Source organism: Delphinapterus leucas, chromosome 2, assembly GCF_059928025.1.
Source record: "Delphinapterus leucas isolate spDelLeu-1000000601 "Yukka" chromosome 2, BTC_Dleu_Yukka2, whole genome shotgun sequence".
In the NCBI taxonomy this organism is placed as follows: domain Eukaryota; kingdom Metazoa; phylum Chordata; class Mammalia; order Artiodactyla; family Monodontidae; genus Delphinapterus; species Delphinapterus leucas.
In genome coordinates this window covers 97,522,587-97,538,588 of record NC_143130.1, presented here as the reverse complement: position 1 = coordinate 97,538,588, position 16,002 = coordinate 97,522,587, and the positions used below count along the sequence as shown (strand labels likewise).

At 37.0% G+C, this 16,002-nt stretch overlaps 1 protein-coding gene across 1 annotated transcript in view; it reads left to right on the top strand.

Annotated features, from left to right (window-relative positions):
* The window catches only part of KNL1 (kinetochore scaffold 1), a 65,956-nt gene that overhangs the window by 40,125 nt on the left and 9,829 nt on the right, over positions 1 to 16,002 (top strand). Inside the window, 7 exon segments of the mRNA XM_089907354.1 lie at positions 6,470 to 6,585; positions 8,508 to 8,598; positions 9,183 to 9,299; positions 10,367 to 10,454; positions 14,083 to 14,160; positions 14,327 to 14,366; positions 15,671 to 15,772. Coding sequence (XP_089763480.1) covers positions 6,470 to 6,585; positions 8,508 to 8,598; positions 9,183 to 9,299; positions 10,367 to 10,454; positions 14,083 to 14,160; positions 14,327 to 14,366; positions 15,671 to 15,772 — 632 coding nt within the window.

Sequence of the window (16,002 nt, the reverse complement as noted above, 5' to 3'; positions counted from 1 at the left end):
GTTGCAGTGTGCGGGCTTCTCATTGTGGTGGCTTCTCTTGTTGCAGAGCACAGGCTCTAGGTGCGCAGGCTTCAGTAGTTGTGGCGCACAGGCTTAGTTGCTCTCCGGCATGTGGGATCTTCCCAGACCAGGGATCGAACCCGTGTCCCCTGCATTGGCAGGCGGATTCTTAACCACTGCACCACCGGGGAAGTCCCCAGCAGAAGTTTTTTTGTTTGTTTGTTTGTTTGTTTTGCGGTACGCAGGCCTCTCATAGAATACTTAAATAATACAGTCAACAAACTGAGTTTAAAAGATTAATAGACAAACATATCACTTACATACAAAATTACATAATATTTTTTTCACTTAAGTCTGTCGAACATTTACAAAAGTTAATTATGCCCTTGGCCACAAAGAAAATGGAAAAAAAAATGGAGATTTCGTGGACATCATCTGATCTTAATCCAATAAAATTAGAACTAATAAAAGGACAAATATCTTAGCTTCTTGGAAATTAAGAAACACATTTCTAGTTAACTCATATCAAAGAAGAAATCAAAACTATTTAGAAAGCAAAGTAAGGAGAACATTTAATGCCAAATATATGTGATATACAGCAGAAATTATACTTACCAGGGAATTAAAAGCCTGAGATATCATTGTTATAGAAAAGACTCTAAAAATAAAGGATTTTTTAACACTCACTTTAAGAAATTGGAAAATGAACAATAAAATAACATCCATAAAAAGGCAGGAAGACAGATTTAATGCAGGTAAATAGTAAAGTTATTGAAATAGAAAAAAAAATAAGTAGAAAATATAACAGATCTAAAAACTGGTACTTTGAAAAGACAATAAAATAAGAAAACTCTTAAAGAGCCTAATTAAGAAAAAGGAGAAAGCTAAAATATATATGGTTGAGAAAGAAGACATGTCCACAGATTAAAGGAGAGATTAAAAGAATTTTTTTTTAATCCACCAACTGTGATGACAAATTTTAAGACCTAGATGGTTTTTCAGAAAAACATAAATTACCAAAATTAACCCAGGAACTGGAAAACTCTAATTAACTACCACTGAAATTTTTTTTTAACAATTTACCATTAAAATTGTCACTAGGACCAGATGAGTTCTAACTTTTAAAGAATAGATCCACACATACATGAATATTTGGTTTATGACAAAGATGCCCCTGCAGAACAGTGGCCTTTTCTATAAATGGTGTTGCATCAGTTGGATATCCATAGGAAAAAAATGAACCTTGATTCAAACTTCACCCTATACATAAAAATCAGTTGTATACAACACCAAAAGTACAAGTGACAAAATTAAAATTTGGAGCTCATCAAAATTTAAAACTTGTGTGCTACAAATAATACCATCAAGAAAGGGAGGGCTTCCCTGGTGGCGCAGTGGTTGAGAGTCCACCTGCCGATGCAGGGGACACGGGTTCGTGCCCCAGTCCAGGAAGATCCCACATGCCGCAGAGTGGCTGGGCCCGTGAGCCATGGCCGCTGAGCCTGCGCGTCCAGAGCCTGTGCTCCGCAACGGGAGAGGCCACAAAAGTGAGAGGCCCGCGTACTGCAAAAAAAAAAAAACAAAGGGAAAAGACAACCCACAGAATGGGAGAAAACATTTGCAAATCATACATCTCATAAGAGACTTGTGTCCAGAGTATATAAAGAACTCTTGAAACTCAAAAAGACAACCAAATTAAAAAATCGTCTGGGACTTCCCTGGCAGTCCAGTGGTCAGGACTTCGCACTTCCAATGCAGGGGGCATATCCAATCCCTGGCTGGGGAACTAAGATCCCACATGCCCCGTGGTGTGGCCAAAAAAAAAAAAAAAGCCAAGAAGCTATGGAAATGGCCAATAAACAAAATTGTGATTAAAGAAATACAAATTAAAATGAGTTACTACTTCACACCCACTAGGGTGGCTGTAGTCAAAAAGACAAAATAATAAGTATTGGCAAGGATGTGGAGAAATTGGAATTTTCATACATTGCTGATAGGCATGTAAAATGATGTAGCCACTTTGGAAAACAGTTGGGTATTTCCCCAAAAAGTTAAACATAGAGCTATTATATGATCCAGTAATTCCACTTCTAGGTATTTACCCAAGAGAATTGAATACATACATCTAAACAAAAACTTGTACATGAGCATTATTCATAATAGCCAAAAAGTGAACTGATTATGAGTTACTTAAAGCTGGGATGGGGTGGAGGAGAATGGGGAATGACAGCTAATGGGTACAGGGTTTCTTTTAGGGGAATGAAAATGCTGTAAAATTAGCTGGGGCTTGATGTTGTACAACCCTGTGAATATATTTTTAAAATAATTTAATTGTATACTTAAGTGGGTGAATTATATGGTGTGCAAATTAAATCTCAATAAAGTTGTTTAGAAAGAAATCAATTACAGGAGGATTGTATATCTAACGTGAAAAGTAAATCAAAGATGGAAACTGGGAAGATACTCATGCATCTTTTGGGTTGCCAACCTCATTATTCTTATCACCATAGTGCCCCTTCCTAGTAGAATCTCCTTGCCTCAGCTGAAGATGGGGAGTAGAAAGGTGCCTAGGTATGCAGCCAGAGTCTTAGGAAAAGCAGAAAGAGTACCAGGGGACCAGAGAAAGCAGAGGGGAAGGGTAGGAACAGAGAGGATGCTGGCAGGGTGGAAGAGGGAGAGGATATGTAGGAAGCTAATCTTTGAGGGTATGAATGCTCCCCTTTCCTCTCAGGCCTTACAGAGGTCAGGAGGGGCAGTGTTAGGGAAATAAATCTGGGAACAAACCCATCAAGATAGTAAGAGAAATCAACTATACTTCAATAAAATAAATTTTTAAAAAAAGATGGTAAGAGAGTTCAAGCTATATCGGGAAAGAAATTTAAAAATCCCAAAGTAGAGGAAGGCCAAAGAAATGGAGTATGTATGGGCTGTGGAAAATGAGGTTCACAGCTATGGGCATCTGTTCCAGGACTTAGATGACTATGAGTCTCCTTTAGGGTAGAACTGGGGAGAGCATTTTTGAGGCAGGTGGGGAGATGTGTGGCAGCCCTCATAGACAGGTGTACAGCATCCATATGTGTGTGTGCAGTTGTAGGAGCTCAGCCGGCAGCACCGGCAAAAGGTACTATGTAGAAATATCAAATCACTATATTGTGTAACAAGAACTAATAACAGTGTTGTAGGTCAGTTATATTTCAAAAACAAACAAACAGACTTATTAAAAATGAGATCAAATTTGTGTTTACTAGAGGCAGGCAGTGAGAGGTGGGGAAATAGGATCAAGGCAGCCAAAAGGTACAAACGTCCAATTATAAGATAAATAAGTGCTAGGGATGTAAGGTACAGCATGATAAATATAATTAACACTGCTGTATGTTATCTATGAAAGTTGTTAAGAGAGCAAATCCTGAGTTCTCATTACAAGGAAAATTTTTTTCTATTTCTTTAATTTTGTATCTGTATGAGACGATGGATGTTTTTGTTTGTTTGTTTGAGATGATGGATGTTTATTAAACTTGTGATAATCATTTCATGATATATGTAAGTCAGATCATTAGCTGTAAAGCTTAAACTTATTCAGTGCTATATGTCAATTATATCTCAATAAAACTGAAAGAAAAAAAAAGGTGCTATGGTAGTGCCCCAAGACCTCCTGCATGCCCAAGGAGTGGCTCAGGCCACTTCTGGCCGCCTGGCCGGCCTGGCCGGCGGGGAGCACCCCCTCCGGCGCGCACCGTGGTGGGAGGGGCCTGAGGAGTTGGGGCCTGCAGCGGGGCCCGGCGGGGGCGGAGCCGGCGGCCACCGCCGCGGGCCAGTAAAGGAGAAGGCAGAGCGGGAGGCAAAAACACTGTAACACCCTTTCAGTGCGGTTGAGGAACTACTGCAAGTACCCCCGCCAGGCCTGAAATACCCAAGAGCTGATTGTGCATAAATTGGGCACTTAATCAAAATAAGTCAAGTGAGGAGGGTGACCTGTGCATATAGTCCTGGACACAAGGTACAGCAAATTACCCATGTATTGCATACAGCATGGGCAGTTGCATCCAGTATGTACCCATAGTGCATGAGCCTAATATCCATTGGCACTTGGCATTCCTGGTGAATCTCTGAGAATGTGGTCCCATGTTTCACTTTGTGGTTATGAAGCTTCAAGAGGAAACCTACTCTTTTTAAAAAAAAAACTTTACTATTATAGGAATTTTCAAACATATACAAAAATAGATAATAGTTTAATGAACTCCCCATGTATCCATCACCAAACTTCAAAAATTATCAACTCTTTATTCTCTACATTTTCCTACCTCCCCACCCCTGTTATTTTGAAGCAAATCCCAGGCATCATCAATTTATCTGTATTTCAGTATGTATCCCTAAAAAGATGGGAACTCTTATTTTTAAAATATCCAAATACCATAATCATATCTTAAAATGATTAATTATTAAGTCAGTATTTATATTTCCCTGATTGTCTGCATTATTTTCCAGTTTGTTAAGTTGCAACCCAGGTGAGGTCCAAACATTATAAACACTTGATATCTCTCTCTCAATTATCTTTTAAAGTATAAGGTCCCCTTCCATAACCCTCCCTTCCCCCGCTTCTCTTTCTCTCTCTTCCTCTCTCCCCCTCTCTCCCCTAACCCCCTCTTTTTATGAGGAAGCCAGATTTTTCCATACTCTGCTAAGTATGGATTTTGCCCATTGTGTATACCCAAACTTTCATTTTAACATGTTCCTCTGTCCTTTGTATTTTCTGTAAATTGGTAGAGGCCTTTTCAGATGAAGGGTTTTTTTTCAAGTTTACTTTATAGTTGTACTTTCATCAGGAGATAGTATCTGGTGATGATGTGATGATCAACCATTATTTAATGATCAACCATTATTACTAGATTATCTAGATCTAGTAATTCATTAGGAGTTGTAAAGTAGTGATATCCTAATTTTCTTCTTTTTTTTCATTTATTGTCTAAATACTTCTATAAAAAGAAATATTCCTTTATCAAGCATTTGGCTCCTATATGAAAGGCAGTCAGCCATTTTCCCAAGGAGGCCTGATTTCTTTGAGAAGAAGTATAGAGCTTTGATTTTTCTTTATAAATTTAGCCTTAAAAATATTTTTTAAGAAAGAGAGTCAACATCAGTTATAATTGCTTTTAGCACATTTTTACACTTTCTGAGCACATCTGTTAGAAAGCTTGTTACAGATAGAGAAATGAGATTAAAATCTCATTCGTTATTTCCTTTTAATTTGTCAACTGAAAGGGGAGAATGAGAGGAAACTAACATTTGTTAGATTACTTCAGCAGGCCTGAGCTTTGGTACCTTTTTTTTTTTTTAAATATTTATTTATTTTTAGTTTTGGATGTGTTGGGTCTTCGTTGCTGCATGTGGGCTTTCTCTAGTTGCAGCAAGCAGGGGCTACTCTTCGTTGCGGTGCGCGGGCTTCTCATTGCGGTGGCTTGTTGCGGAGCACGGGCTCTAGGCGCACAGGCTTCAGTAGTTGTGGCATGTGAGCTCGGTAGTTGTGGCTCGAGGGCTCTAGAGCACAGGCACAGTAGTTGTGGCACATGGGCTTAGTTGCTCCATGGCATGTGGGATCTTCCCGGACCAGGGTTCAAACCCACGTCCCCTGCATTGGAAGGTGGATTCTTAACCACTGGACCACCAGGGAAGTCCCGCTTTGGTACCTTTTTAAAAGACTTTTACTTTAATCAGAGGTTGGTCAATATTGTGCCCATTTTATAGATGAGGAAACCAAAGCTTAGAGTGGTAAAATGACTTATTCCGTGCCACACTGCCTATAAATAATGTACAGTTGTGGCGTTTTGTTTGGTTTGGTTTTTATATGTAATGAGCCAACTTGGTTTTTCCAATACTGCATTAAGGACATCAGAAAGTCATTGGATTAGAGCTGTAAGACTTTTAAAAAATGTCCAAAAGACACTTAAGACATTTTAAAAATAACTAAATTTTTACTGCTTTATTTTATGTATATCAGAAAAGTTTGAGTTCAACCTGGGATACAAATAAGGAACAGGGTTAGAGAATAAAAATAGAAAAGCATAATCTTGGAAACTGGCATCTTTTTTCTTTCTTTTAAGGGAGAAGTTTTTGGTAAGTTCGAATTTTCAGGTATTGATAGTTTTTAAAACAATGCATAGCCATTTTCCTTTCTCCTCAATTTTATTGAGGTATAATTGACAAATAATGCATAGTATTTTCAAATCACTTTCAATCCTATGAGTGGAACATCCACAGTTCCTCTAAACATCTGTGAGAAATTGACTTTGAGATTAGAGACTTTATTTCAGATTCCAAGTAGTAGCTTACTAGGTATATGAATTTAACAGAGTTTTCAAATTTTTCTTTGTAGAACTTTTTAAAATAGGCACTCTGAGACTTGAAACAGTTCTTGAACATGGTTTGGTTCTCAAAATACCAGTTTTGAGAGACTGATTTTTTTTTTTTCCAGTTTACTATAAACACATCACCTACTCCAGAAGACCTGATGTTAAGTCAATATGTTTACCGACCCAAGATACAGATTTATAAAGAAGATTGTGAAGCTCTTCGCCAGAAGATTGAAGAGTATGAAAGTTTTCATTTTTTTGTGTGTTTTGTTGGATGGGTAAATAATCTGTGTGGCAAGGTTTTGATTAGAATAACACCGGCATAGGAAAAGTTGATAGCATTAATTGGCAGTGTGATATAGTATATGGGAAAGAGTTTCAGCTTTGTAGTCAGACAGATGGAAGTTCAATCCTGGCTACAACAGTAGCTGTGTAACCTTAGGTAAGTCATTTAACCTTCATTTCCACATCCATCAATTGAGGATAATAATACCTACTTAGTAGGTAGAAATGAGCAGTAGAAATAGTGTATATAGAAAGGTTACATGCCATTCTTAGCAAAGAGTACGTCTTTAATAAGCAATCATTATTAGATTATGATATCATAAATTGCAAAAGAACATCTTTAAAAGAAGATAATACCCTTTAGAGATTTATATATAGTGCCTAAAATCAAGATTGACTTTGGGTTTATAATTCTATCACATTTGCCCTTGATTTGCATTTATAAAAGAACAAGGTTTTACTCAGACTATTGTCAGTGGTTTGGTATAAGTAGATGCTGCAGACTAATTTACAAATTAGGTATATCTAGATTTTCGCAGGTAAATCAAGACTTGCGACTCAAGACAATGTTTATATCATACTTATCTAGAACTGTCAAACTAAATTTGAACCAATCTAACAAATAGAAATGAAATAATCTTTTAAGAATCGTGTAGTTTTAAAACTTTTGGTGGTGAGCACACTGTAGTGTACATAGATGTCAAAATATAATTTACACATAAAATTTATATAATGTTATAAACCAGTTACCTCAATAAATAAAAATAATTAAAGGGAATTATGTAGTTTTAAAACTAGAAGTTTAAGATGCTGTTAAATTATAGTACTGCAGATTTGCCTGATTTCTGGCTTGTTCATTCAAGAAATATGTATCGAGCACCTACTATGTGCCAGGCACTGTACTAAGTCCTGGGGTTCATCACTGAACAAGACAAGTTTCTTATCTTAATGTTGTTTAAAAGAGTTGGGTGTCTCAGGATTTGTCTGAGAATGTTTTGTTTTGAATGAAATAGGTAGATCTTGTATACAATGAAAAGTCTGTTTAGATGTGCTCTACTGTTTGATTTTGCACCTATGTGCCTGTATATATTATCTTCTAACTCTGATAAAAATGTATTTCCTCTACTTATTAACAAGAAACTAATATATAACTTTGCTACTTTTATTAATGGTATTCTATAAAGGTGAGATAAGACCAAAGTGAATTGGAAACCTTTACTTAAAATAATAGCTACGGGGCTTCCCTGGTGTCGCAGTGGTTAAGAATCTGCCTGCCAATGCAAAGGACACGGGTTCGAGCCCAGGCCCGGGAAGATCCCACATGCCGCGGAGCAACTAAGCCCGTGCGGCACAACTGTGGAAGCCCACGTGCCACAACTACTGAAGCCTGTGCGCCTAGAGCCCGTGCTCTGCAACAAGAGAAGCCATGACAATAAGAAGCCTCCGCACCACAATGAAGAGTAGCCCCCGCTCACCACAACTAGAGAAAGCCCGCGCACAGCAACGAAGACCCAACACAGCCAAAAATAAATAAATAAATAAATGTATTACAAAAAAAAAATAATAGCTACAACTTCACAACAATAATGCATTCACAAGCTTAAGGATTCTCTATAAGCAATGTATTTTCATTTTGGAACAAGTTGATGCATTGAGATGAGAATTCTATTTATTGGGGAGGGAAGTTTTTTTGAATCATAACATTCTTGAACTGTTCTCCAAGTGTTGAAATAATCAGGCTGGCCGCTGTTCCTGAGTGAATTCCCCTCTTTATGTAGAAAAGAACTAGGAAAAATTAAGTATGCCTGTAGATCTGAGCTGATTCATTCTAGCTGACTTCTGAACTCCATGCTAATTAACTTTTCTATATTTTAGATTAAAGCTTTCTGCACTGAACCAAGATAAACTGTTCACTGATGTAAATAGGAACCTATGGGAAAAAGTGAGACACTACTCTGATGAGGAGGTACTTTTTTCTCATTTTCTGAATGGGAATCAGTATAGACATTTTGAAAAATGTTTATTGTGAAATTAGTAACTGTTACTTGATAATTAGTGATGAGTTCTTTAAAATTTACTTCTCAGATATAATATGTAAACAAGATTTTATTATACATGAATGATTATTAATATATAATCTTTTCAAACCTTAAGTGATCAATTTAATATATGAAATATATTTGAAATTTATTGAGTTCCCTCCTTGTTTGCTTTTCACTTAGATTAAGATGGGGAAGAGATTTACTTTAATTGATTAAATAATAAGCAACTCATTTTATATTTGCCCTAATTAAAGAATTTTATTAACTAAGAGCCAGTCATTTTCTAATTTGTAATATAAGTGAATTAAAAGTAGGAATCAAAATTGAAATCTTTGGTTCTGGACTTAAACTATTAAATGGTATTAAATCTGCAAATGAGAAGCCTTAGGAATCAGAGTCTAGGATGGGCAAAGCATAGCAGGTACCAGCTGAACCAGCCTTCCCAGACCATTTGCCTTCTCTAATTCATTTGTTTGAGTGCAGTGTAATCTTTGACTTTCCCTTACAGCTGAAGGCCTTTGGAATTTACCTGAACAAAATAAAATCGCGTTTTACCAAGATGACTAAAGTCTTCACTCACCAAGGAAAAGTGTCCCTGTACAGCAAGCTGGTACAGTCGGCTCAGGTAATTTGAGACAGTTAAGAGCTTAGAAAGATCTATTAAAATTACTTTATAGTTGGGGTTTCCCTGGTGGCACAGTGGTTGAGAGTCCGCCTGCCGATGCAGGGGATGTGGGTTCGTGCCCCGGTCCAGGAAGATCCCACATGCTGCAGAGCGGCTGGGCCCGTGAGCCATGGCCGCTGAGCCTGCGCGTCCGGAGCCTGTGCTCTGCAACAGGAGAGGCCACAACAGTGAGAGGCCCGCGTACCGTAAAAAAAAAAAAAAAAAAAATTACTTTATAGTGGTTATGGAATATGAAGCATGTTCCTTAGGAGACATGTGAATGAGAACTGGGCAAAAACTTAAAATTGTTCATAAGAGGTGGGGTTCAATTTATTGAAAGTAGTAAATCCTGGCATCTTGAGTAATTCTAGAATATATTTACTAATATGTGCCTATGTGTCATCTCAAATTTGTTATTCATTATACATACTGAAATAAAACAATACAGGATTCTGATCTTCCATTGCTAAGGACTGTGCTGTAATATGATCTTCCTTATAGTCCATACTCAGCTGTGTTTGTGTGTGCATGTGTTTAAAGTAGCATTTCCCAAAATGATCATCCTTTAAGTCTTGCATAAAAAAACTTTCCATTGAAAATGTCTGGGAAATGTTACATGCAGTGTCCCCCTTTTGGAGAAGTATAATAACTAGCATATTAAAGTCTAAGGTCAGAAATATACATATATATATATTTTTTTTAGTCTAAAAAGAAAGAAGTGCTATAATTCTATTTGACCAGTGTTTCCCAAATTTATTTGACCATAGAACATTTTTCATGAACTCTTTTTAAGTAATATATATTAACATCTTATATTACATGGAAATGCTAAAATAAAGTATAAAATATGAACTTATATTAATCTGTTATGTATGCTTTAAAAAATTCTTTTAAGACCAGACTTGAAGCTTTGATCTTTGTTTTAAGATTTGCCTGTTCATGAATTAGACACAGCAGTTTGAACCACTTATAATGTTATAATGTTTTGTTTGGAGTTTAATTGACAGTCTATGATATTGTGTGTTTAGAACGAGAGGGAGAAGCTTCAGAAAAGGATAGATGAGATGGACAACATACTTCAGAAGATTGATAACTGTCTCACTGAGGTGGAAATAGGTAAAGTATCTTGAATACTTTTCCAAAAGAAAATTTAATTGTATCTAAATGCTTCCCTACAGTACACATTGCTGGTAGCACTATGCTGAAGCCTTGTATTAGCAGCTTGAGCCATTAAATTAGAGCAAATTAAAGCTCCTTTACTGTCATTCATAATGCAATCAACAAGAAATGCCCAAGATAATAAGTCTCTTTGGGAAGCTCTTCATAACCTAGACCGTGATATTGTGGTGTTGTTGTTGTTTTAATAAATGAACTTACCTCTGTTTGAAAATTATCTATCCTTTCAGTTGGATCTCTCATGATCCCGACTTGTTAGTATTATCTTGAAACTACTTTCTCGAAGATCACAAAATTTCCCACCATCATCAAATTTGGTAGCTCTCAGTCCTTAGCCATCTAGATGTCTTTCATCATTTGACACTGCTGATTATTCTTTTCTTCCTGAAACTTTCTTCTCCCTGAACTCTATGATACTGCACTACCCTGACCCTATTCTTTTATCCTAGCTGTTCCTTTTAGCTCCTCTGTTGTCCCTTCTCTAACCCCTTGTGTAAGCATTTAGATTTTATCATCTACTCATTTCTATATTCTTTCCCCTAATGCTTTCATCTGCCTTAACAATTATGTTATATGAATAATTCCCAAATTCAGTGAAATTCATCAAGCATTTGTTGAGCACCTGCTACATGCCAGATACTGTGCTTAGCATCAGAAAAAAGATATACACAGATTTTTGCCTTTAAGTGGCTTATAATCATTTTGGGTGAGGGCATCTTTAGCCTCTTTCTCTTGAGTTCCAGACTTAATGTTTCCAGCTTCTTGCTGAACCTCTCAGCAAAAGTGTCCTTAAGCACCTTAAACATTATGTGAAAAAATGGAATTTGTTGTCTTCCTTTTCCAAAATAAAATCTGAAAACTTCTTATCTCTATAAACAAGTTTTCTTTCTCATCTCTTAACGGCATCACCATTCATATAAATTGTAAAAGGCTCGAAATTTTATTGTCTTGTAGTCTCTCTTATCAAGTCCTGTCATATCTGCTTCTTCAGTACCCCCTGTGTTCTTTCCCATTCACATTAAGGCTGTCAGTAATTCTGACGTGCTATTTCCAGTCTTCTAACTAATCTTTCTACACTCTTAATTTTATTCTATTACACTCTTAATTTCATTCTGTCTCTTTCCTGTCCAACCTGCACATTGCTGCCAGATTAATGATTATGAAAAACAGTTTTCATTATGTTACTTATCTGAAAACTTTTCTGCCTTTCCATTTATTACAAAATAAAATCCAGACTCCTGAGCTTGACATTTAACAATCTCTACAGTCATTTTCAGATATTCCTTTCTTATATGATTTTACTATTATTCCCTTACACATCCTAAATTCCAACCAAATTTTGTCATTTCTGTGCAGTGCTGCCACTTTGTCTTTGCCTAATGTATTCTCCCTCTATTTTTACCAAAGGACATGTTCTCTATCTTCCTTGAGCTACCATGGCTACTTTGTTAGTACCTCTTATATTACCTATCATATCTACTTGTAATTATGGTTACTTTTTATAGTTTATTTTCCTAAGTAAATTGGAAGCTCCATAGGGGCAAAGATCAGCTTTTATTTTTCTTCATATCCTTCAAAGTTCTTAGCACTATGCTTTGCACAGAATAAGTGCCTAGTACATGTTTTCTACATTGAATTGATAAGTATATGAATTTCATAATCTTAAACTGTACCACCCCTTTGTTTATTATCTTGCTTTTTTACTTCATGAAAAAAAATAGAAGCCATTAGGGTCAGAACTTCTAAACTTTCTGCTACCAAACAAACCAAACTTTTATATATCTATATCAATTCTTTCATCCTTCCTTTTCCCTAAGATCAGTGTTTCCACCTAAACTTTGAATTGCAGCACCTCTTGTCTTCTCAGGAATCTTATAGCACTGATTTTCCCTTATCTATTGTATATTCAACCTCTCTGCCTCTTCCACTGGATATGTTCACCTCTCTCTTATCTTTAAAAATACCAACAACCACACTCTTTCTAGGTACCACTGGATGGCTCCCTATTTCTTTCTTCATTATTCCTTGAGCAAATTACTGAGTACCTGTTATGTGCCTTGTATAGTGCTCGGTGCTAAGAGTACTATGGTGATTAAAAACAAAACTTTATGCCCTCGTGGAGCATTTTTTTTTCATTTATCAATACTTCAATTACTTTCTTTTTTTTTAATATTTATTTATTTATTTGGCTGTGTCGGGTCTTAGTTGCAGCACACAGGATCTTTGTTGCAGCATGCAGGGTCTTTCGTTGCAGCGTGTGAGCTTCTCTCTAGTTGTGGCGTGCAAGCTTAGTTGCCCCGCGGCATGTGGGATCTTAGTTCCCTGACCAGGGATCAAACCCATGTCCTCTGCGTTGGAAGGCAGATTCTTAACCACTGGACCACTGGGGAGGTCCCCCATTACCTTCTTTTAATTCAAACATTTATACACAAAGAAAGGTTTCCATGCTTTAATTTTTTAACATAATATACAGAACCACAATACTATTTCAATTGCAAATCATGGGAGATCACATTCAAATATGCTTGGATTTGACAAGTTGCTATTACAATACTGAGAAAAGATTATAAGAATTAAATAGTTTTATGGTAACTGCTATGGAAGAGTGGTTCCATGGTGCTATAAGTTCCTGAAACAGAAATCTGACCTAGTCAGGTCAGGAGAGGCTTCCCTCTGAGGAAGTGGCATTTAAGTCAAGATCTGAAGAATAAGTAGGAGTTAAAGTGAGAAGGGAGGGGAGAGCCGACTATTCAATATGAATAGCACAGGTAGAAGCCCTTCTATGGGAAAGAATATACCAAGTACAAGGGTCTGAAATAAGGCCAATGTGGCTAGAATAGAAAGAGCAAAAGGGAACAGTCTGAGCTGAAAGTGGAGATGTCACTTTTAGGGGCCAGGCCAAGGAGGGCCTCTTAAGGAGTTTTGAGTTTTTCTAAGAACAGTGAATAGCCATTTGAAGGATGTTAAGCACTGGCTGCAGTGTAGATACTGGATTTGAATAGATCAAGAGTAATTATAAGAAGTTAAGTGTAGTTATTGGACTGATATGGTTAAGAAAGGACAATAGCTTATATTAAGGGAACCTGGTGGTGGCAAAGGATAAAAGTGGATTCAGAAAATATTTTTGAGGTAAAAGTCTAAACTTGGGTTTGGATGTGGGGAGAGAGAAGGCTTTTAAGGATGCGTCGAAGGTTTCAGAAACAAATTTAAAAATGTAAATTTGTGTATGTGCATCTGTATATGTGTATCTGTTCCTGCTTAGTCCATGGGGTTTCCTAACAATAACTTTAATATATGCAAATTATATATAAACAGTTTCCATCTCAGAGTGTCCCCTAAGAAGCTGCTATTGGAGATCATTGCCATATGGCTCAAAGTTCACTTGTCTGCCACTAGAAGCAAGTCCTCGTATGAAATTATTATTATAGCTCAGTGCTTTTTTGGCAAGGAAAGGTGGGGAAAGATGAATGTGAAATATTCTTAACACTTCATTTGGGGACCATCTATTCTTTTCATTTCTGGTTGTTTATTTTTGACTGAGTTATTTAATGCATGTTGTCTACTTTAGAAACTAAGTATTTGGAGGATGAACAGAAAGACAATCCTGTGGAAGAGTGGGATTCTGAAATGAAGTCTGCAGAGAAAGGTAACTGAATTAATTAAGGAGATAAATGGGGGGAAAAAATCCCCTGTTCTGAGTTTATTTATTTATTTAGGTAAGATTAGTGAGATAGACTTTTCAATAAAACAGATGATTTTTGTACCAATATTTTAATGTGTACATTCTGATAGATTTATTTTTCTTTTCAAAGAACTGGAACAGCTGAAAACTGAAGAAGAAAAGCTTCAAAGGTTAGTCTTCTGTTTGAGTGTTAGAAAATATGGTAAACTTCACGTGGCTAAGTGACTTCCTACCTCCAGAAACTGACAAGATTGAAGGCATGAGTATTGACTAAGGCTGAGTCAGAGCTTCTACTGTACTTTGAACTTGACCTTGGAGGCCATCTTAGTCAATAGTATTTTCTAAGCATTTATTTACAGAGCATTAATCCAAGGCAGTAGTTCTCAAGCTTGTAAAATATCAGGATCCTGGGCTTCCCTGGTGGCGCAGTGGTTGAGAGTCCGCCTGCCGATGCAGGGGGCACGGGTTCGTGACCCGGTCCAGGAGGATCCCACATTGCCACGGAGAGGCTGGGCCCGTGAGCCATGGCCGCTGAGCCTGCGCGTCCGGAGCCTGTGCTCCGCAAGGGGAGAAGCCACAACAGTGAGAGGCCCGCGTACTGCAAAAAAAACAAAACAAAACAAAAAAAATATCAGGATCCTATTAAAGAAAATCTAGCATTAAACTGCTTTTATATGACATTTAAGTATAAATATTTTTTTTTTTTTGCCATACGCAGGCCTCTTCTCACTGTTGTGGCTTCTCCCGTTGCGGAGCACAGGCTCCGGACGCGCAGGCTCAGCAGCCACGGCCCACGGGCCCAGCCGCTCCATGGTATGTGGGATCCTCCCAGACCGGGGCATGAACCCGTGTCCCCTGCATCGGCAGGCGGACTCTCAACCACTGCGCCACCAGGGAAGCCCGTGTGTTACTTATACTCTGGATCTTATTTAACTATAAGACTGAAAGAAATCAAATACAAATAATGGCAAAACCAAAAAAATTCCAGTTGAAAATGTAAATTTGACAGGTGATAATATCAATATTTGGCTACAAATAAATTGATGCTAGCAAAATGACTAACAAATTATAAGTTCTATTTAGCTCTAATAAACTAAACAAAACCAAATGCAGGCACTGAAATTATGTCATGTCTCAGTTTTATGTTGGGCATTCTTACGGTCTACATTATGCTTACATTTTTAACATCAAAATGAAAATTAAATTTTAATAATAATCCTAGAGAACATGTGAACCCCTAAGAATATCTTCATGGATCCCAATTTGAGCGCCATTGATTTAGGCCTTTCCTAAGTAGACCCAAACTTCTAGTTTAACGCTTATTAAAAAAAAAAAAACTAAGAATGCAAAATGGATGTCATACACCTCACTGGGGAGCCATTTAGCACATGACTTTTTGTCATAAACTTTTAATGAAGTCTGAATTCTCTAACAGTGGCCTTATTTTTCTCTAAATACCTGGCTTGATTTGCAGAAATCTGTTAGAGCTGGAGGTACAGAAAAAGCAGACCCTTGCTCAAATAGACTTTGTGCAAAAACAAACAAATAGAACTGAAGAGCTACTGAATCATTTGAGGTAAGGAAAAGTAGGTGACATTAACTTGTGTTTTATCCTGTACCTTCATGGTTGTCTAAATCCACTAGTGCAGTTGACATGTGTTTGTAATGTGTATCACTGTTTTTAACCTATAATACAATGCATTCTCAAAAAAAAGTTAATATACTCAACACTAAGCTGAAAGTATACAAGGTGGGAAAGCTATGGAATTATAATTTTAAAATATTTAATATTTTATATTGCCTAGA